At 37.0% G+C, this 22,500-nt stretch overlaps 1 protein-coding gene across 1 annotated transcript in view; it reads left to right on the top strand.

The window, feature by feature from the left end:
- LOC136852541 (sonic hedgehog protein-like) overlaps positions 1 to 22,500 on the top strand; it is a 233,354-nt gene that overhangs the window by 173,177 nt on the left and 37,677 nt on the right. The window contains exons 2-3 of the mRNA XM_067127281.1: positions 14,814 to 14,972; positions 16,147 to 16,249. Of these exons, the coding sequence (XP_066983382.1) occupies positions 14,814 to 14,972; positions 16,147 to 16,249 (262 nt within the window). The remainder of the gene's footprint in view (positions 1 to 14,813; positions 14,973 to 16,146; positions 16,250 to 22,500) is intronic.

Here is a 22,500-nt window from a genome sequence, read left to right as displayed (position 1 = left end):
GAGACCATAAACCACATAGCAAGCGAATGTCCGGCGCTTGCACAGAACCAGTACAAAAAGAGGCATGATTCAGTAGCAAAAGCCCTCCACTGGAGCCTGTGCAAGAAACACCGGCTAACTTGCAGTTATAAGTGGTACTAACACCAACCTGAGGGAGTGATAGACAAAGATCAGGCAAAGGTCCTCTGGGGCTATTGGTATCAGAACAGATAGGGTGACGTTGATTGACAAAATCAAGAAGAAAGTATCACTCACTGATGTCGCAATACCATGGGACACCAGAGTAGATGAGAAAGAAAGAGAAAAAATTGGTAAGTATCAAGACCTGAAAATCAAAATAAGAAGGATATGGAAAGGAACACTAGGCACGATCCCAAGATCCTTGAAAAGGAATCTAGAAAAACTAGATGCCGAAGTAGCTCCAGGACTCATGCTACTAGAAACAGCGCACATAATGAGAAAAGTGATGGACTCCTAAGGAGGCAGGATGCAACTCGGAGCCCCACACTATAAAAACCACCCAGTCGAATAAGGATGACTGTGATAAAAAAAAATAATAATAATAATATTATTATTATTATTATTATTATTATTATTATTATTATTATTATTATTCAAAATGAGTTATATACAACAAGCCACTATGAAAACTTCCAATACAAGCAAAAAATACAAAGTGAGAAACTAAAGAGACTCAAATAATGAATAAGGGTAGACGGATGAATAGAGATGTTAAATTAACAAACAAACACATACAAACCACAATATAATTCAGAAAAACTAAGCCGATGCTGCCTAACGCTTTAATTCTCAAGAAGTTCCCTGCTGAAATAACGCTTCTGGAATTAGCATAAATACATCTCCCAACGGTAGTCTGATCATTACCGCATCCGGAGATAAACGAAAGCACTTATGACAATAAATACTTGGAGACGATGACAAATACCTTCACAAATACAATAACGGTGATATTACAATGAATGCTAAGGCTACGGCAATGTATAATATAACCAAGGAAATGCTATTTGATATTAAAATAGAAGTACAACAGATTAATAAACATAAATAAGAAACAAGGCAATCGCTGAACATAAATTAAATTTTTTTTTTCAGAAAGTAATTTACATCAAATTCAAGTGAATAATTAATCATTCATTCGTACATTCATCTCTTGATAACAAATACCCTAAATTACAGTCACCCATGTTACACAAATCTCTTATCTGAAACAATGTCCTAATTGCACCTTCTCCACCGGAACAAAGCATTTTTCCAATGTCTGATAACATTACTTGCAGATAAATCATATTTATTTGCATATGAAACAAATGTAGAATTAGAAGTTCGAAGCTCTTATTTCTAAACATTTTTACATTTTACATTTTCATATCATAATGTCAGCAGTTTGACTTTGTTGTAAGCATTGTCGCTCTTATAGTAAGCATAAGACCTAAACAAAGACTATTTAAAAAAAAAAACTTTGTATTAAAAAGGTTGTCCAAGACAGTAATACTTATAAACAGTATGACTATTACAGTTAGTACAATACCCATAACAGTAAACAGTCGGGATAACAGTAAATACAGTAAAGTGGAGTAAAAAAAAAAAAGGGGGGGGTGGAAACACACAACTTTCATTTTTTGCAACCATTAGTTTTACAAATTATCATTGTAACTGCTTATCGTATTTAGCCTTCATTAGTAAGTACAACTTGATCAGGTTTTGAGCTTCGCACACAAAGCGAATTTAATAAGATTATTTTTTGCTAATTTTTTTCATAACAGGAAAAGAGACGAAAAAAATCATTGTGGCGTAAAAAAATTCATCCTAATTTTAACCAAGGAGACAAATTACTACTACAAAAAAATTACTACAGCATTATCTATACCTCAGAACCATCTTCCCCTCAAAAATAAGGCTTTTCCCCTTCCTTATAAGTCCTGGGAATTTAATTGCTAGCTGTGAAGTTCACTCTCAAGACTTTTCTATAGCTACTGACCTTAATTTTTATCTAAGCTAAACAATGCCATGTATCGACACGTTTCAACATTCTAAATAACTTCCACTTGTTTTCCACAACAGTAACAAGTCTGAAAATGCTAAATTAAGTATACCTTAGTTTTACCAGACCACTGAGCTGATTAACAGCTCTCCTAGGGCTGGCCCGAAGGATTAGACTTATTTTACGTGGCTAAGAACCAACTGGTTACTTTAGCAACGGGACCTACAGCTTATTGTGGAATCCGAACCACATTATAGCGAGAAATGAATTTCTATCACCAGAAATACATTCCTCTAACTCGCGGGAATTGAACTCCGGCCCATCGAGTGACAGTCTGAAAATGCTAACGTAAAGAGTAATAAAGATCCTGTTTAGAGTAAAAAAAAAAATTGCTCGCACCTGGCTAAAAAAGAATCCGGTATGGAGTAAGTAAAAATCAGTGAATCCGATTTATTCTTAACCGGTACTAAAACATCGCCATGGAGTAAGAAAAATTCCCTCCCCCTCGCCAGGGGAGTGCCACGGAGCAACTAAAATGCATTACAAGGAGGGGGGGGGGGAAATGTGATTCTTACTTATCCAAAATTGACGATCTGGGAAAGAAATATCAAAGTTCTTACAGGGTACTTCAAAGTTTTGCCAAATTTTTCAGGACACTTTTGGTAAAAAAAACACCAATAGTGCATGTACATTAGTGAAACGTTATGAAACACGTATCATAATTATTGTGCTTAGGTAACCGAACTGCAAATGATAGAAGAGTAAACATATTTAAGAAAGGAAAGTAGACACAGGACGATTTGTTATTAACCCACTTACCGCATATTGTTTCTCACCCCAGTTATACCGAAGATAGTACGTAGCACTAGTTAGTTCTGATAGTAAATTATAAAGCTATGATAGTAATTTGCCTGGCATTCAAACAAAATACTATCGCTTGGACAGAAAATATTGTAACTATAAATGCATTAGTAAGATTGCAAAATACGAAATAAAAGAGGATGATGACCCCGATTATTACTCTGACAACAAAATGTACAAATGTAGTAGCTATTATTGTTACTAAGTTGGCAGTAGGATAATGATGATAATTCATATGACTAACGTTAAAATACGACACTTATCTATAACTGCAGGTTAACAGGAAAAACAACCGTCTTGAAAGCTCTGCATCTTGGGAAGACATATTGGCACTTAAGTATATCTTAGTTTAACCAGACCACTGAGCTAATTAACAGCTCTCCTAGGGCTGGCCCGAAGGATTAGATTTATTTTACGTGGCTAAGAACCAACTGGTTACCTAGCAACAGGACCTACAGCTTATTGTGGAATCCGAACCACATTATGACGAGAAATGAACGTCTATCACCAGAAATAAATTCCTCTACTTCTTCATTGGCCGGTCGCAGAGTCGAACACTGGGCCAATAACGTGGTAGCCGAGAACTCTACCCACCCCGCCAATGAAGAGCTGACATATTGGCACTGAGAGAGTTGACCTGTATGAATCACTCAGGTGGCGATGCTTAGGTTACGGTTCTCATTTAAAACAATCAAGGGCCATCCGCAACGTGCGCGATTTCATGCAGTTTGAGCGATTCCTTAAGCAGGACTGAATGATTAGGTGACGCTGACCTGTTATGTCTCGTGGACAGTTCTTTGCAAATAAAAAGAGAAAACCGAAGTTCCTGCACAATAAAAAGTTGTCAGTTTTCATCCCTTTCATTTGTCTGGAGCCGCCACTTCTTAAAGGATGGGGTGAGGTGAAGATAATGGGCTGCCTTTTTAATAACCAAACAGTGCCTCATCAATAGTAATTCCGGGTTACGGTCTTTTTCTCTCTACTCAAGGTCCATCTACCGAATAAGGTAAGTCAGGATCTCTCTCTCTCTCTCTCTCTCTCTCTCTCTCTCATGCTTAGAAAAAGAATCATTTTACATTTTAAGCGAATCTTTAAATTTTCTAGTGACAAAAAGAAACAAACGAAACACTGAACCTTTGAACCCATTTCATATGGCACAGAGTTATAGTGCTGCGCCCAACGGAATTCTTCTAAACATTCCAAATGCTGCATAGTGCTCACCGAATAATTCATTAGCGGACTTTGCAGATCTGGATGGCATTTATAATCATCTATCTGTTTCTCTGTTTATGAGAGAGAGAGAGAGAGAGAGAGAGAGAGAGAGAGAGAGAGAGAGAGAGAGAGAGAGAGCCTCCAGCAATCTACACACCGCGAGTCATTAAGTAATCGTTTAACATCTCGTTAGTATTACCCTTTCACCACCATCCCATCCATTAACCACCTCCTTGGGTCCACGTCTCCCTTCCTAAAACTTGAGACACACTCTCTCTCTCTCTCTCTCTCTCTCTCTCTCTCTCTCTCTCTCTCTCTCGTATAAATACATACATATTCTTTGCAAATGTGTATATGAATGTATATATATATTTATATATATATATATTATATATATATATATATACATACATACATACATGTGTATATTATATAACTGAAAAAATGCTTTGTCTTCCTATAATACTTTTCACTGTGCTTTGTTCGGCGCCTTTCCCGGATTCCTGTAAATCTCTGTCTTTCTTTCCAACTGACCGAGGTCACCCGAGGGCAAATGGGGTTCTTAGGGGTCATTGGTCTCGGCTTGGGTTGTCAGGGTAATTGCTACTTTGTAAATTACCAATTAAAGGATTTAACGAGTCCGGAGGTGGCCGAGAGATGGGGGCATCTAAAAACATTATTGTTCAAACGCAAAAACTGCAACAGCATTAGGAGTAAGGACAGGAATATGATAACCGTAAACATATTTCATTGCAATGTATATGAATCAGCAATACCGCTGATAACTTGAGAATTTCGCTCAAAATAGCAACACTGAAATACTCCCAAAACCAATAAGATGGACAATAAAATTAAATTAAGAATCACTTAGGGTTAACCGTGAATCTGACCTTCCATGACCTCATATATGGCCCATTGTCTATTCCCAGTGGGAGGCACTGTTTAGACTCCCCAAAGACTTTTCCGCAAAATACCCAAGAAATATTTAGACTCAAGAGGACAAACTTGAGTTTTGAGAAGGGTTGAAGAGAGACCTAAATATAAAATTACAAGAAATTACCGTCATTGACATATACAGGCAGGATATGAAAACTCAAACGAGCACACACGCAAAATATATATATATATATATATATATATATATATATATATATATATATATATATATATATATATATATATATATATATATATATATATATATATATATATATATATATATAATGTTTGTGTTTTGCGTTTTGAGCATTTTGACTAGTTGTAAACAAATGTGAAGGGGGTGTATTATATCCACCTTTTGACCTGACTACTCAAGAAAAAGAGCAATTTTAATCAGAGTATGCTGGTCTACGCACTTGCTAAAAAAAAAAATAATAAAAAAAAGCCATTCTCCGCAGCCAAGCCAAAGCCTTTGTTCCTCCCCGAGTGTATAAACGAGGAGGTAGGTAAACGACATTTCACGCTGCTTTCCCAAACCACCTGGTCCCTCACCCCCCTGCTGATGAAAATCCCATATGAAAATGGGAGCTCGCATTATGGGGTGATCTTATCACTCCCTCTGGTCGCTAATGACACGCGTGACCGACAACAAACAAGCGGGTGCACGGACAGACACAAACGGCCGAGTCAGATCTCAACGAGCGCACTGATTTCTCGGGGCTAAACACCTAATGACAGTCGGCGATCACCGTGGATAGCATCTGCTCATTATCGAGTTGGTCTATCGTTTACCTGGCCATCAACCTCAGCTTAACCCTTTGTTTCGTTCATTTTAATAGTCAACTGAGCTGGTTTAACCGTGACGTTTATTTCATCGATCTCTATGGGAAAATTGCGTTCAGCGCTTTACCGGATCGATTTCTAATACTTATCGATCGATAACATCGACAAACTCTGAGTGTCAGTTTCCCACTTACTATGTATTTTCAGTTCGACTCCATTATTTTCTCTTACTTAATGAGCTAATGAAAGGCTATAACATTCATTCAGTCGTCCAAACCACCGATAAACTATTGTTTACCATATATTGCTTACTTAACTGGCAAAAATAAATTTATCCTCTATTCCTTCACTTAATTCTTATATATATTCAGCATTATCTTCCGCGTTCCGCAAAATGATAAGTCTATATGAACATGAACCATAATGAAGACAGTTATAAAACTGGTTATTTTTATTATATGTCAAATTCAACACATTTCCACCCATTTTACGGGAAAAGCAATACATTACGGGAAATTCGTCAACATTTTATCCAAAAACTAACAATAAACAAAAACATCTTTAACGTAAGTTCAACACAGGTGGTAGCGCATTCATCGCACATCCGGCAGCATGAGGCTAACCCGCGAAACGGCCCATCATTTAAATCAATTGTTTAAGTGACTGACAAACACCAAGTGATGAGGGGGAGTGAGGATAGTGGGTGAGAGGACCCGCTCACTGAGGGAGTGTGGGGACAGAGAGTGGGGGAAGGGGAAGAATACTGAAAATGAATGGGAAAAGATTATGCTCGTAATACAAATGACACTGATAAAAGTCAAAGAAAGAGTGATTAACATAGCGTGGAACACGCCTAGAAAAAAGCCTTCCAATAAAGTTTTGCAAAACAAGAACTGAATTCGTCAAACAACTTTTGTGTGTGTGTGTGTGTGTGTGTGTCAGGGAGCGTGAGGCAGTGGGTCAAAATATTTACCGCCAGAACGTCTCGCCTTGGCCATTGTTGACACCCAAGGTTCCTGTCTACCTTCGACCTGAGAGAGAGAGAGAGAGAGAGAGAGAGAGAGAGAGAGAGAGAGAGAGAGAGAGAGAGAGTTGGGGGGGGGGGTTAATGCGACTGAAAGACGGAATGAAATTTGGAAGAAAGAACTGCATAATATATTTCGTTTACTTCCTTTATGTCTTGAATTCCTTCTTTATGAATTGCTTCAAAGCCAGCAGGGTTTCAGTATTATTATTTATGCAGTTCTACACTTATTGACGATACTACTACTACTTCTTCTTCTTCTTATTATTATTATTATTATTATTATTATTATTATTATCATTATTATTATTATTAGTAACTGATAACACCTAGTGCATATTATCCGATTACAGCCTAGAGTGGGTCCTTTTATTTAAGGATGAAAAATGTGAACGAATACACGCACGTGCACGTTACGTACCATTACATCCTGGGTCACCAGAAATGGAGAAATTGAGTTGTAATTAATCTTCAGAATTTATTTACCTGATTACTGATGCACTTTGCATCTGCACTTATTATTCGCAGAAATGAAACGTACGGGATCTGAATAGGAAACTCTGGAAAGAGAAATCGTTTTTCTATGGAGCGCATCAGCACGCGTTAACTGTGTCATGTGTACATGTGTGTGTATATATATATATATATATATATATATATATATATATATATATATATATATATATATACATACATGTATACACACACACACAACAATGTATCTTTTAAAATCTTCAGTATATACAAATCGCCTCTACATAGTTTTGGGCCAACTAATTATTTCAGGGAATTTCAGTTACTAAGGCTAGGAATACCTTAACTAGAATGATTATACTTAGTCATGGTTTGATGTTAACTAATTTTTGAAATACTCCAGTCACTATGTCATATATATATATATATATATATATATATATATATATATATATATATATATATATATATATATATATATATAGGCTATATGTGTGTGTGTGTGTGTGTATATACATATATATTATAATTATATAATATATACTGTATATACATATGTATGAATGAATGGATGGATGGATGTATGTACAGTATATATGTATGTGTGTATGTTACAGCATAACTCTCAAATGAATTGAGCAATTTCAACCAAACTTGGTATACATACTGTATGACTTACTATCTGGGAAAGAATACCGTGGGGGTAAAACATCACTGGCACCAAAGGGGGTGGGGGTGGGAAGGAGTTAACATGTAAAAATAACCAAAAACGACAGATATTAGTGTTTAATCCATAATTTTCGAGGCCACTGAGATGAATAGTGACACTCCTGATGCCCTTCAAGTCCAAGTTCAGCCCTAATAGGAATGGGAGGAGGCGGATGAGAAGGGGTGAAATATAAAATGTCAAGAATGCTGGGCAATGTAACTGAAGCAACTATCTTAACAGGAGAGAGAGAGAGAGAGAGAGAGAGAGAGAGAGAGAGAGAGAGAGAGAGAGAGCATATCGGTTGTCATTCAGTTTTCCCGGGCAGCGCCAGGTTGGTCAGCTAGTGAGAGAGAGAGAGAGTGTGTGTGCGCGTGTGCGCGTGTATACTGTATATATATATGTGTGTGTGCGTGTGCGCGTGTATACTGTATATATATATGTGTGTATACACACACACACACACACACACACACACACACACACACACACACACACACACACACACATATATATATATATATATATATATATATATATATATATATATATATATATATATATATATATATATATATATATATATATATATAGACGTACGCCACATTATAAAAGAATTAGTCGTCGCGAAGCAACGTAAACAATTAAACCACCGGTGCTATAAACAGGTAAATAAATAAACAAGAACATCGACACGATCCTGTTGTCGGCAAGACATAAATTACTCAAGGCTCCTTTGTCTACGGAGGACCACCTTCGCTCTGGTAGTTAGTTAGTTTGCTAGTTCTTAGTTACCTGCAATGGTCGTAGAGATAGACTAGACACCTATACTTGGTCAGGAGAGAAACAGAAAAACAAAAACAAAAACAAAACAAAAAAAAACCAAGACGAATGGACCGGTAGTAGCAGTAGTGGTGCTCCCAACGTCTTATAAATGCCTTGTACTTTTATTGCTGCTTCTACAGACAGAAGTATTTAGGAGTATTTTCGTAACGTAACAAAAAACCACGAATAAGAGAAACAAAGCCTACCAAACCAACACACACACACACACACACACATATGGAGGCTATGTATCTGTAATCGTCCTTCTAATCTTTCCCCTGGAAGCTATAGCTATTTCCGGTGTAGTCTTTGATATGGCGCCGTAACGTACCAGCGATAATAATCACTTTGGCATAAAGTTGGTGGTGATGGACAACCCTAGCTTGTTGCTCTCTCTCTCTCTCTCTCTCTCTCTCTCTCTCTCTCTCTCTCTCTCTCTCTCGCTAACCTTCCGTGTTTCAGAAATAAGATGTGATCATCTTTACAATGTATTCACTACTTAAGATACTAGGTGCAAAGTACTCTATTTCCGCAACTCAAAGATTTTCATTATACTTCAGAACCATCTTTCTCTCTGAGCAGTGGGAACATAAAATCCATGGATGCACAACCACTCTCTGAAGCAAATGCAGATGCGAAGGTGACGCCATGCTCATATCTACACCAGACCGGAAGGTAAAAAGTTGACAACCCCGAAAGAAACGACAATTCCGCATTAAAAAATAATAGGGAATATTACGAGAAAAAGTTTAACTGCAAGATACTTGCAAAGCTTGTGAAATGAGGAACGAAAATTCACCTGACTAAGCACTTGTCGTCGGAGTTGCTCATCTGAAAACATTTTTGTAAGACTTGGTGGCCTGGCTGGTGTAACAATACAGGCTGAGAGAAGGAGCTCTCGGATTTTCCGCTCAAGATTATCCACAGCGGATATGCCGCATCAGGTTGGTGACGACAGGGAAGCGCAAGAACTAGAATATCAATAATACTACCACCAAATAGAGAAATGTTAAGATTTATTGTTAATAATAAACCTAATGATGTTAAGTTTCATGTATAAAAAAATACTATTTCTGAAAAATCAACTGATAAAACAGCCTATTACTTGGCAAATTAAACGTAAAAATTAAATTGTTTCTCTTATTAATAAAACTGCGTGCTTCCTGCTAAAAAAAATGTTGCAACTACTCTCCCAAAACAGAATTGGATCTATACAGTTTAACATTTCTGTACCAAACATAAGAAGTAAAACTACAGAATATCATTGAGCAAACGACGTTCTAACAAACTGGCGTTTCCCCCAAACAGCGGGGTTTCAGGAAGACAGCTAACGTCAAGCTATTTCTCCTGCAACCGCGGAGCCTCGAACCAAACAAGAGGGCAAATACATAGCATGATGCCTCGTCAGTTCTCTCTACTCCATCAAATGAGAAGAGAAACATGTTCTGCCGATCATTTTTTTCCCCATTTCGCATTTGCACTTGGAGCGATACGTTCTTCTCATAGCATTAACGGCTAAATAGGCAACACTAATTCCAATACCTCCTAGTTCCAATAGCTCCAACTACCATTCATTGTTGATCTCTGTTAGAAGAGGTCTCAGAATATTTTCCACATGCTAACAATAATGTCCCCCATTTGGCGTGAAGCATTCTCAATGTAATTCAATATCCCTCGCCCGTCGGCCCATCCTTCCATTATCAAAAAATTGTTACTCATAAGATTTACTCTGGGCTCCCTTGTTTTAAAAACATATTCTAACTCTCCTTTAACCTGTCGCCTAAATAACAAAGAATATACTTTTCATCCCCATTAATATCCTGCCCAACTTGGTCCAGAATTCCAAATACGGTTCTAGGCAACACTCAATTTCAGTTTACTAATCATACAGTTATTCGGTCTCTAATTTTCCCTTTCAATCCCAAATCAACATTATCAACTGCACGCATCCTTTCCTTTTAACAAACCTTCAATTTACATAATACATCCTTTCCATATAACATAGCTGTAAAGCATCCAGTACAATTAATCGGCATAAATTTTTACAAAATTCATAGCCAGCATGAAATATCGTAGAACCGCCATCCTCTAAAGTGGATTCCTACGAATTCCACTTCAGTAAAATATGACTTTTCCGCAATCACGGATGTTGCAGACCACCAACAATGCTCAATTCCTCCACACAAAAATGATTCCTTAACCACAGATCAGATTTACAAAACATGTACTTTGTCAAAAGAAAAAAAATATCCTTACTTGCTCTTTTTTTTCTCATGACTACTTCAACTGTCGAATTTTCTCAATTTCACAATAACTGGAAGGATTTTAGTCCCTTGTATCAAATTTTCTCAGTAAAAAATATCAACTACTTCTCTTGTTCATCTTCATGAGCCTTCCCTTTTACTGTCCACACTTGACGCTTTTTTTTTTTGACAGGCGTTCTACTACACTACTATAAGCATTAATTAACATTTTGCCAACTCCTGATGTGTTTTGTTTGGTTTTTATTTTTTCCACAAGCTTCAGCGGCTTCAACAGCCAGTCCTAGAAAACCCAACACTTCATACCTCCAACTCTTCCACCGGTCATTGTCTCTCTCATCACCAACATCTAACACTTAATATTCATCCTACCTCGCAGGCAGGGCTTTTTCTTCCTTCACAGCACCCTCTCTTTTATCTTAAGATCAACTTGTTCAACTGATTTTTTAATATCAATTAATTCTGCCATGAAAATGGTACTCTTCAACAACTTCTTGCAAACTACATATCTCGGTAGTCATTTCCTTTTTCAACTGACAGTATTTTAAAACTAGGTACTATACACACTCGTATCCTCTCCAAATTTATCCTGAAATGATCATCTCGTCCAAATTTAATCTAAGAAACATTCGTGTGCTACTCTTACATTCTGCTAATTCTCTGCCATACCCCGTGTGCGGACAATTGGCCGATAGACAATTAGCCGACAGACATCTTTAACTCCATAATTTCAATATTCTACCTTTTAACAGAACCCAGACGACTTTATTTCTTCTTTACGGAGTCCAGTTCACTGCCTCCACATCCACTTCTGTTCTTCTGCCGTGTGTCCATAAACACGACACTTCCCGCTACCCAAACTACACCAAACTTGGAACTGCAGATTCCCCGTTTACCACTGAAGACCAAACTTCATAATCAATATATTCAGTACTTTTTTTGCTATTACTTCGTTCCTTCTCATCAGCCACTTGTCATGTTCACATTTACAACTTCCCCAGTAATCAGTAACACATTCTTTAATCTCACTTCAGTTAAATGATCACAGTTACCCTAAGTACACTTTCTACCATCACATGGATCAAATTGCTTTCCTCCCTAACAGGATGTAAGCATAATGTATAAGGCATTTCCTTTTTCAAGTGGCCGTATTTTAAAACCAGGTATTATACACACTCGTACCCTTTCCAAATTTATCCTGAAATGATTTTCTCGTCCAAATTTAATCTAAGAAATAAATTCGTGTGTTACTCTTACATTCTGCTAACTCTCTGCCATACCCCGTGTGCGGACAATTGGTCGATGGACAATTCGCCGACAAGACAATGTCGACAGGACAATTGGCAGACACTTGGCCGAACGGATGCTTTGCTGACATAACATTTTCCACCGAGAAGAGTATTAATAAAAAGCAGGTAAAACAGATGAAAAGCGTATTTATAAAAAAACATTAAAACTACAATTTAAAAACGCTTACAAACTATGTGCACAAGCCCTTAAAACCTGCAACCCACCTTCCTTGCCGTAGTTGACTACAAGTTTTTTAAGTCTCTCCTTAAGAAGAATACATTTTTAGTTTCCTTTTGACACGTCAGCCACTGACAACTCATTTTCTAAAGTAATCTCAGTGCTTGACTGTTCAAGCCTAAGCTTCTGAATTAATTTGGAAAAGTCAGGGTGATGGACACTGACTCTTCTACTAGAAGCGTGGTGCCACCCTTCCAGCGAGTTGTTTGCTTTCGGGAGATCATTGAGGACCCAGTAGTGACACGACCATAATGAAATGTCGAATAGTGGGCGTCGACGTCTGCCCCGTTGTATGATTCCTATCCAAGTACACTCAAAATAAGATAGGAATTCCGCCAAAAATTTCATCCGTTTCTGCATCTTGGGAATGAAGAAACTGTTCAAACAAAACAGTTACATCATTCGGTGGAACGAAAGCAACACATTGCAACTGTTTTATAAATAATGCATTATCCGGGTTAGTGTACCATGTTTGTAAACCTGTAGCTTGAATATTCCTCCACATACACTGTCTACAGTGGAAAAAACAGCCACACACAGATACGTGGGCGAGATTTTTTAATGCTGTTTATAGTTGCTCTCTCGAAGTCTACTCTAATCGACGTCACATTTAAATTCCTTCCGTCTTTAATGAATTTAAATCACATAAGTCACCTCAGATTTGCTGTTTGTTACGCAATAAAGTAGTGGCACTATTTTATTTTCACAAATTACTGTGGTGTATAAGCAGTGTATAGCTGTTTACCCAATGGTTCGGAGTCAAAAGTCCCATCACAAAACCACTCATTTTTTTTTGGATGAAATTTCTAAAGTTTTTAAAGTACCAAATACAGAAATCTCTTCACATTCATAAAACTAAAAATCATCATCTCTTGAAGTCTTATTTAGTATTTCCTCGATAATAGCAGGTCTTTTTCGCCGCACTATACGCTTAAGAGATTCCTTTTTCGGTAAAGCTCCAGCAATGCTCAAGGAAATATCTCAATTTACATCATCTATTACGATTGTAGGGCAACTGCTCACATTGCTCAGCAAGAAGTTTTATTTTTATATATATATATATATATATATATATATATATATATATATATATATATATATATATATATATATATATATATACCTTTGAAGAAGGTATTTTCAATCGGCGTTGGCGGATGCGAGTGTCCAGATGGAGTTCCACAAATCATGGCATCGACTGTTGTCAGTTTAGTGTTGTACAATTTACGGTTCGCGCATCTCCAATAAGTTTTTGATTGCCGCGTTTTGTCGATAAAATATGCGTAACCTTTAAATATAAGCTTTCTGCCACCTCGTTCTGTCTTGACCGACTCCATGATATTAAAGGGCTTACTAGATGAGACCTGGAACTTAAAATGAATTAAAAGTTAGGTAGTTTAGTATGACAATTTTAAACGTTCTGCCTATTGTCCTGTCGGCGAATTGTCTGTCGGCTAGTTGTCATTAAGACACTTCAAAATTCCACACTACCACAACCTTCTCCATCATACTGACAAAGGTCCTACTTGCAATAATTAACTCTTTCTTTTCACAATTACTTTACAGTCTTGGAAAATCTGTGAGACAAGGAAATTCTTTCATCAAACTCCATACTGTTTTATAAAATAATTGAAGTGAAAAGCATATGAATTTTTTCCCACAATACAAATTAAATTATTACACCAACCAATAACTCCTAGGACACTCATGGTAGACTATATCTAAACATGGTGTATAAAATTACTCTTATTATTATTAATGACTCTACTTTCTTTGAACATATTTAAACATTTTGTCGGAGTTCTTTCAGTGTTTAATAATTATGATGCAATCAATGTGCATCAAATATCAATCCTAAAATACTTTTGCAGTTTGGCTAATTGGTATATTATGGTTCCTGATTTTCAATTTTATTTCTTCACCTCTTTTTCCAATTTTTATTTTTAAATTTATTTCTATGAAATGTGATAAGTCGAAGTCCCTGCTGTTGCATCTTCAAATGCAAAACCGAAATTATACTTTCATGAAATTTCATATTTTCATTTCATTAAATAAGTGCAAGAGTGGAGTCAATAAAATAGTTAAACTAAAACAAACTACCAAAGAATGTTTACCCTAACATGTACTGCAGGATAGAAAACTGTATTTAAATGGTACCTGACTGAAACATAACTGAATATAAAATGGTTCCTTTTTCAGAGATGCAAGGAGAAGCTGAATACGCTGGCAATTAGCGTTATGAACCAGTGGCCTGGGGTCAGAGTAAGAGTCATTGAGGGGTGGGAAGAAGAATTTGACCATGCGCCACACAGCCTCCACTATGAAGGAAGGGCCGTTGACATCACAACTTCCGACAAGGTCAGTTAGCTCCAAGTCCCTTAAACCTGTGCTTTCACTTAAGGTAAGGGATTTTTCTGTCCACAGACTCAAAGCGCCTCATTACAAAGGAGATATCCAGCAGCTTTCCCTTCCATTCCATTATCTAAGAAGCTTTTAACTTTTATATCTTTGTGAACATCGAATTCCAACTAATCGTCTCTCTAGGTTATAGTTTTGGAGGAGTTTTTAGGAAGGAATATCAACCGTTCAAGGAAGGAATATCAACCGTTCAAGGAAGGAATATAAACCCTTCAAGGAAGGAATATCAACCTTTCAAGGAAGGAATATCAACCTTTTAAGGAAAGAATGTCAACCTTTCAAGGAAGGAATATCCAACCTTTCAAGGAAGGAAGATCAACCTTTCAAGGAAGGAATATCCAACCTTTCAAGGAAGGAATATCAACCTTTCAAGGAAGGAATATCAACCTTGCTAAAACCTTCAGAAAATTGCTAGTTCTTGTTAATATTCCATAGCTATTCGATCTGGCAGTTATATAAGAAGTAAAAGAAAAAATGAAATAAAACCTTCACTAAAGCCTAATAACCTGCCTTACTTTGAACAGGAATTTGCTTCTGCTTTATCATGCTGCAGCATCCCACGATTTTTCAACAAATACTAATTGTAGAACTCTGGTAGTCACTTTTCTCTTTTCCCGAAAATCTAAAATCCCAACATTGCCGTCAAAACCAGATAAAAAATTCATGGATCGAGCACAATGACAGCAGAAAAGAAAGCTCAACACTATTTACATATATGACAACTGTATATAATATTCACACCTTAACTTTTCATTAGTCTGAACCGGAACTGAAAGGAACTTGAAACCTTACAGGAAGTAACATGGCTACATTTTGAAAGAATTTAAGATTGAATGGCGTTCTAGAGTCAGGTGGTGTAAATATTGGTTGCAATATCAGATGCTATTATTATACCATTATTACTGTCTGTAGCAGTAGTAGCAGCTTTCTAATTCTTTACAAAATGCCTCTCCATCTTAAGACCCTTAGGCTGAAGAAGCACTGTAAAAAGTTTTTTAGTCAGATTTCTGAGACACGATGTAGTGGTTTCCTCTAGTACATCAGTAGTTGTAAAAAAAAAAAAAGGTAGCAGCATAAATAAAACTGTATATATGAAAATACAATGTCATTTCAGGACCGGGCGAAATATGGGATGTTGGCTAGACTTGCAAGGGAGGCCGGATTCGACTGGGTCTACTACGAGTCGAGATCTCACATCCACTGCTCCGTCAAGTCTGGTAAGTCGAGGAAAATCAGGGCTTCCAATTTGATGGGGATGGAAAGCGTGCAGGAGTCAGAAGTGACTGCTGTAGTTGTTGGGATCTCTGCGTGATATATAACCAATTAGAATGTGTGTGTGTGTGTGTGTGTGTGTGTGTGTGTGTGTGTGTGTGTGTGTGTGTTTAATAAGCATCGCTGGTTCAGCAGATTCAATGCCAAATCAGGCCTTTCAAGATTAACTCACCTATGAACAGGCGAATGGCTAATCTAGTAATCACATCTGGAAGGAAGGCCTTGGGCGAAAAACGCTTTCTCGCATATTCCTTTTACTTAAAAAGCTCACAATTGACGCTCACTTTACCGATTTCAAGCTAAAGTTACCAACAGTGTAAAATTATCAGCTGTGCGTTTATTGCTTGCCTTGCTCTTTGTCTTTGCACATATATCTAAGTTAATGTTTTAAACCAACATCCATACAGTCAAAAGCTATAATCTGTAGCATAATTAAATACTATGAAAATGGACAATCTTACGAAACATGAAAATAATTAAGAAATCACCAACGGACAAAAATGAGCAAAAAATTATACATAAACAATTAGAGACTTTCGTTCAAAATCACGCTTTATAAATGAGAACATGTTACTCTTATTCAACTTTGATAGGAAGGTAGAGAGAGAGAGAGAGAGAGAGAGAGAGAGAGAGAGAGAGAGAGAGAGAGAAATTGCTAGTTATAGCAAGTAGTAGCCCCGTTTTTCATAACCATTGCATGTCAAACTAATATCTACGCTAACAGCATGCAAAACAGCCCGCTATCCTTACTTTATTAAACAATATGATAATACAGTACTTAAGGGGACCTTACACTATCAGTATTACCGATATCAAAAGACTGACTCAGTACATGGGGAGTCAGTCATATACCCTCAACCTCCAGACTGAACTATCAGTATTAGGAGCAATTTCCGAATATTATTCAATAAAACTGACAGTGTAATGTGCCTTTACTAAATGCATGGTATCTCCTAAAGCTCAGGAGAATTAAACACCAAAGCTTCGCCAGGATGGGAGCTGATATGCAAGACCAAAGCCATGAGACACTTGGGACAGAGGTGATTCAACGGGATAAGCCAAAATAATGTCTTTACCATTTGACAAATTAGACACAAAAACAAGAGATATTTCTGGTCTGTGTCATACACTGCGGTGTACAAAAAACAAATATTTTGTCCTGTAAGTTACTTTTCTGTAAATACAAAATATTCAACATAACCGCTTCTTTCATCCTGATACGTAGTAAAGCAGACCCATTCAAAACACTCATAGATCGAATTCCAGCAGCATATGGAGTGAACCATAATGGTGAAATTTTGTCTGGATATTAAGGTAGATTCAATTAATTTCATGACTGGACGCAATTTTTCCTCCTTTTTCACCATTTCTCTCTCTCTCTCTCTCTCTCTCTCTCTCTCTCTCTCTCTCTCTCTCTCTCTCTCTCTCTCTCTCTCTGAACCACACGAGGAGAGGACTGGCTAGGGTGCATTCCCTACGAAATTCAGAATGCCTGTGTTGTTTTAATCAATAACATACATGCATACATGTTTGTTTGTTGACTGTTGTGGGTCACAACCGGGAAGGAGAGAGAGAAAGAGAAAGAATAGCAGATGTAACATTGTGTCCTTCATCAAAGTTACTCCATCATATTACAATTTACACAGGATGGCCTTGAACAAAGTATTCTTCATCTCATTTACATGACGCCTTCGTTTTGCCTGAAACACTTAAAATCATGAGGAAGCTTTCGTTAAAAATGTCAGTTCTAAAAGGGCTAAATATGAATTTTCAGAGAGGATGTCAATTTTACTGTTTTATAAGCTGGCTCAGGTTTTGGCAATACAACCACCCCAGCTTAGCAACTGCTTTTGTTTAGTGCACATATGTCAGCTCCCACTCTTAGCAAGAACTTGGCCTGAGACTAACAACACCATTCAAGTTTTTGAGACCTCAGCTCCTGGGTTTTATGGGTCAAGTACATGTCCATTTACATAAGGTTAGGAAAGCCAGGTAAGTCAGTCTTTGATATTTCCATTAATTTTGATCATAATAACTGAATGAATAAGTGTTATGGCACATCATGGAAAAATCATATCATACAGCATATAACTTAAACAAAGGAATCTTCTTCTAGTGGTTTAAGAAAATTACACTTTGGAGCCACGAAGGGAGGGCACATCTCTTGACACTGCTTCTCACAGAAAATGTCTTTTTTTCTCTTGTTGTTTTTCAGAGAGCTTGGTCAGAAGGTAGGGGGCTTCAAAATGGAGGGAGTGTCAGATTTATTAAAATGGCGGAGTTGTTGCACCGTTTGAGAAAGCACATCCTTTTGTCAAAAACACAGATGGCGGTAGGACTCTCGCGGGCGCATGCGCCGTGAGTGTCGTCGTCTCGTGTTCATGTTAGGTCTTGAATGGAGTCCTACATATACATATATATAACTATCTTCTCCAAGAAAAATCCTACAAAGAGGACATCTTAAGATAACCAGAATACAAGTCATTACACCATTCATCCGGTAACTGCTGATCCAAAGACAGTCAGCAAAATTATTTCAGCAGTTTCCCATTTCACACACACGATGAGGTCTGTTCACCTAAATCTCTCTTTCCGGAAATAATCCAATTACTACCTTAACATCCTACCAATTTGTCTTTCGACCGTTTCTGTATCAACCTTTCATTTATGTTCCTCTCCTTGAAGCTAGAAAACCTTGCAGTCAAAACTTCTTCAGTTCACCCTACGATAAACAATTTTCCATTTATACATCTACGCTGAATACTTTGGGCCACCGTCCTAACATTACTCTATCAAATCTAGCATTTCCCATTACCAGTATCAATAATCAGTCATTCATATCATATATATATATATATATATATATATATATATATATATATATATATATATATATATATATATATATATACAGTACATATATATAATATTGCATTCTTATATCTATGTTATGTGTGTACATTATATTATAAAATGAGAGCCTTCAATGAGTTTACTTTTTCAACCTACCTCTTGACAAGTATTTTCAATGGCATTGAGAAACCCCTCCAGTTTTTCTTCAATATATCCTTAATCACTCCTGTATAAACCACACACATTCCCAGCCTGACCTCCCTCTGAATATTCTGTTACTCTACAAAACTAAAGAATGATTTCTATATTAACAGTTCTCTATCTAATTCATACATTACATCGGTAAACAGACAGTGTTAACCATCGGCTGGCTGCACTTCATCGAATGAGCTTCAGAAAGCCAGTGCCATCACTCTGTGTTTACCCACTCATCATGGTTTACAGCTAGGAATAAGAATTTTCATACGCAGAAAATTGCTAGATGGCGCTAAACTAAGATCTTAAGATGCGCTTAAGTAATTCTGTGACTGATGAAAATCATACGCTTCATTCTGAGGTTTCTTGAGAAGTCAGCATTCTTTAATATAATCTTAAAATGACAGTCATTTCTGAAATGTCATTTTATGGTGAATACTACAGGTAATGTGCCGCATGAACTCGGTCCAAATCGCTGAGCCATAGCAACGTCTCTGATAACAGGACCATATTGCCCATGAGATTCCCCGAGTTAAAAGCTAGTTTAAACAATCACTGTGCGATTATTAATATTTATATTAAGTAGGAAGGCCTAAATAAATATTTCCTCAGATCTTTTTCGACGTGATCACGGTCGTCAACTACTTCGTCAGGTTTTCCCGACAGAAAAACAATAACCTAGGACCCACAAACCAGTACTACGGAAACAGCGCCAGTTAAGATTATTATGCTCTTGATACGTCTACAGTTTTACACTCAAAATGAGGCCAATGCTGATTTTTGCAATAAAGACTTGATTAACACCAATCAACTATCTCCTCTTTCATCAAAAATATCTGCAAGTTACTTCTCAAAAGAAAACAACTGTCACAGGTAATCCCTAGAGGGTCTGGTATTATGAAACTAAATCTACACTAATACATCTGTCGAAAGCCGCGTCCACACTTGTTGCATTTCCACGTATCGTATCATCGTTGCGTAGCAGTGTGGACGGGAAAGCGTTGCACCGTTGTGTATCAAAATATGATACAAAGATACGCAACGGGCTCGATCCACCATTTGTCGGTCTTTTGCCGTCACATCAAAGGAATGATATGCAACGCATCTATCCTCGTGTGGACGGGAAGCATGGCATCGTTCCCTTGGGAACTGCTTTCCGAAATGTTGTGTCTTTTTTTGCAATTTTCAAGTCAACTGCAGCCAACAGAAACTCAAAATCAGTTTTTATAGAGTCCACTCACGTGTTGGAATTTTAAGTCAGCCAACATAGTTGCTCCATTGCACATCTCCCTTCTTTCATTTAAAAGTTTAGAAATCCACCAACGCCGTGACTTTCTTTTTCCTTTCACTGACATGATGTTCATGAATAAAAATATACGTGGCCGCAGCCAACTGCACATTTACACTCATGGCTACGGTCAGGAAGAAACTGGATGATACTGTTGCACCACGGAACGATGATACAGCACGCGGATACGCAACAAGTGGGTACAATACCCTGTTGCACCGTATCGTATCACTAGGTGATACGCAACGATGGTACGATACGTGGAAATGCAACAAGTGTGGACGCGGTTTCATATGCTTACTTCAGCTCCCCCCCCCACCCCCACCCACCCTTCAAAGAAAAGAACTTCCAGCAACATAGTCAAGTCTTTATCTTTTTTTTTTTTTTGTAAAATAAAACCCTTTTTCATAGTATATTATCTTCTATTCAAAACATCACTCTCTAGTCCAAATTCCTGACAGGGGTAACGCAATTTTAAAACATTTTTGCAAGCTAATGATAAGGATATTGGTATATTTATGTTCATAGCCAATAACCAGTCTTTTTTAATTTCCACAGTAATTTCCCATGTCCCTTCCTTATCCTGCAATGATGCACAACACAAATTATGTTTCCCTTTCACCAAAGCCCTTATCACATTCTTTCATTCTGCTTAGTGAGAAATTCCAATACATATAACTACTGTACATGGCCTTATCTCATCACCACACGTATGTATGTATAACACAATATTATATATATATATATATATATATATATATATATATATATATATATATATATATATATATATCCTAAACCACTTTCCAGCTCTTCATTGGACGGGTGGGTACCGTTCTCAGCTAGCACTCTGCTGGCCCTGCGTTCGATTCTCCGACCGGCCAATGAAGAATTAGAGGAATTTATTTCTGGTGCTAGAAATTCACTTCTCGCTATAATGTGCTTCGGATTCCACAATAAGCTGTAGGTCCTGTTGCTAGGCAACCAATTGGTTTTTAGCCACGTAAAATAAACCTAATCCTCCGGGCCAGCCCTAGGAGAGCTGTTAATCAGCTCAGAGGTCTGGTTAAAGTAAAGTATACTTAAACCACTTTCCATATATTCTTTTTGTTTTGCCTCATCAGGACAGGAGTTTGCAACTTCTGCTTTTGTTACAATCTTTCAATCTGGTTCATTTTAAGACAAATAAATAAATACTTAAATTATTTAAGTCCAATATGCAGGTCTTACTTATAAAATGGTCAGATATTAATACTGCATAAATTGGTTAGCAATTCCTTTCCATACAATAACTGATGTAGAGATATAAAAATAAGTTTTGTCATTTTAAATAAAAAAGTCGAAAAATTCAACCTTTCTTGTTGTCCTTCTGCAAGTAGTAATAAAAATATAATTTCCATTCAAAAAACATAAGATATTTAACTGATTTACTTTTATTCAACTGAAAATATTATCTATTCAGCGATGAGTTCATTTCATTGGCTTGCTCTTATGGAAATGAAATGTCTCAATATTTTCTTTTTCGTAACAGCAAGCCACTGAAGTGCTATGGGAATGAAAATTAATCATTCCATTTTTGTAACATTTAAATAATTTACAGTCATAGAAACTATATTTAAGAGGAGATTATATTCCTTCTTCGATTGAACGGCCTAAAAATATCCTTTGGTATTACACACACACACACACACACACAATATATATATATATATATATATATATATATATATATATATATACACACTGATATTGGCAATGGTCTCCACTCTGTTGGTCCCGCGTTGAAATCCCTCAGGGGTGATAGTTTTTCACTGGCCCCACTATCTTACTGTCACTCGAAGTTAGGCTGGGGTAGGTATG

The sequence above is a fragment of the Macrobrachium rosenbergii genome, chromosome 3 (assembly GCF_040412425.1).
Source record: "Macrobrachium rosenbergii isolate ZJJX-2024 chromosome 3, ASM4041242v1, whole genome shotgun sequence".
Taxonomy (NCBI): Eukaryota; Metazoa; Arthropoda; class Malacostraca; order Decapoda; family Palaemonidae; genus Macrobrachium; species Macrobrachium rosenbergii.
This window is presented reverse-complemented; position numbering and strand designations above follow the sequence as displayed.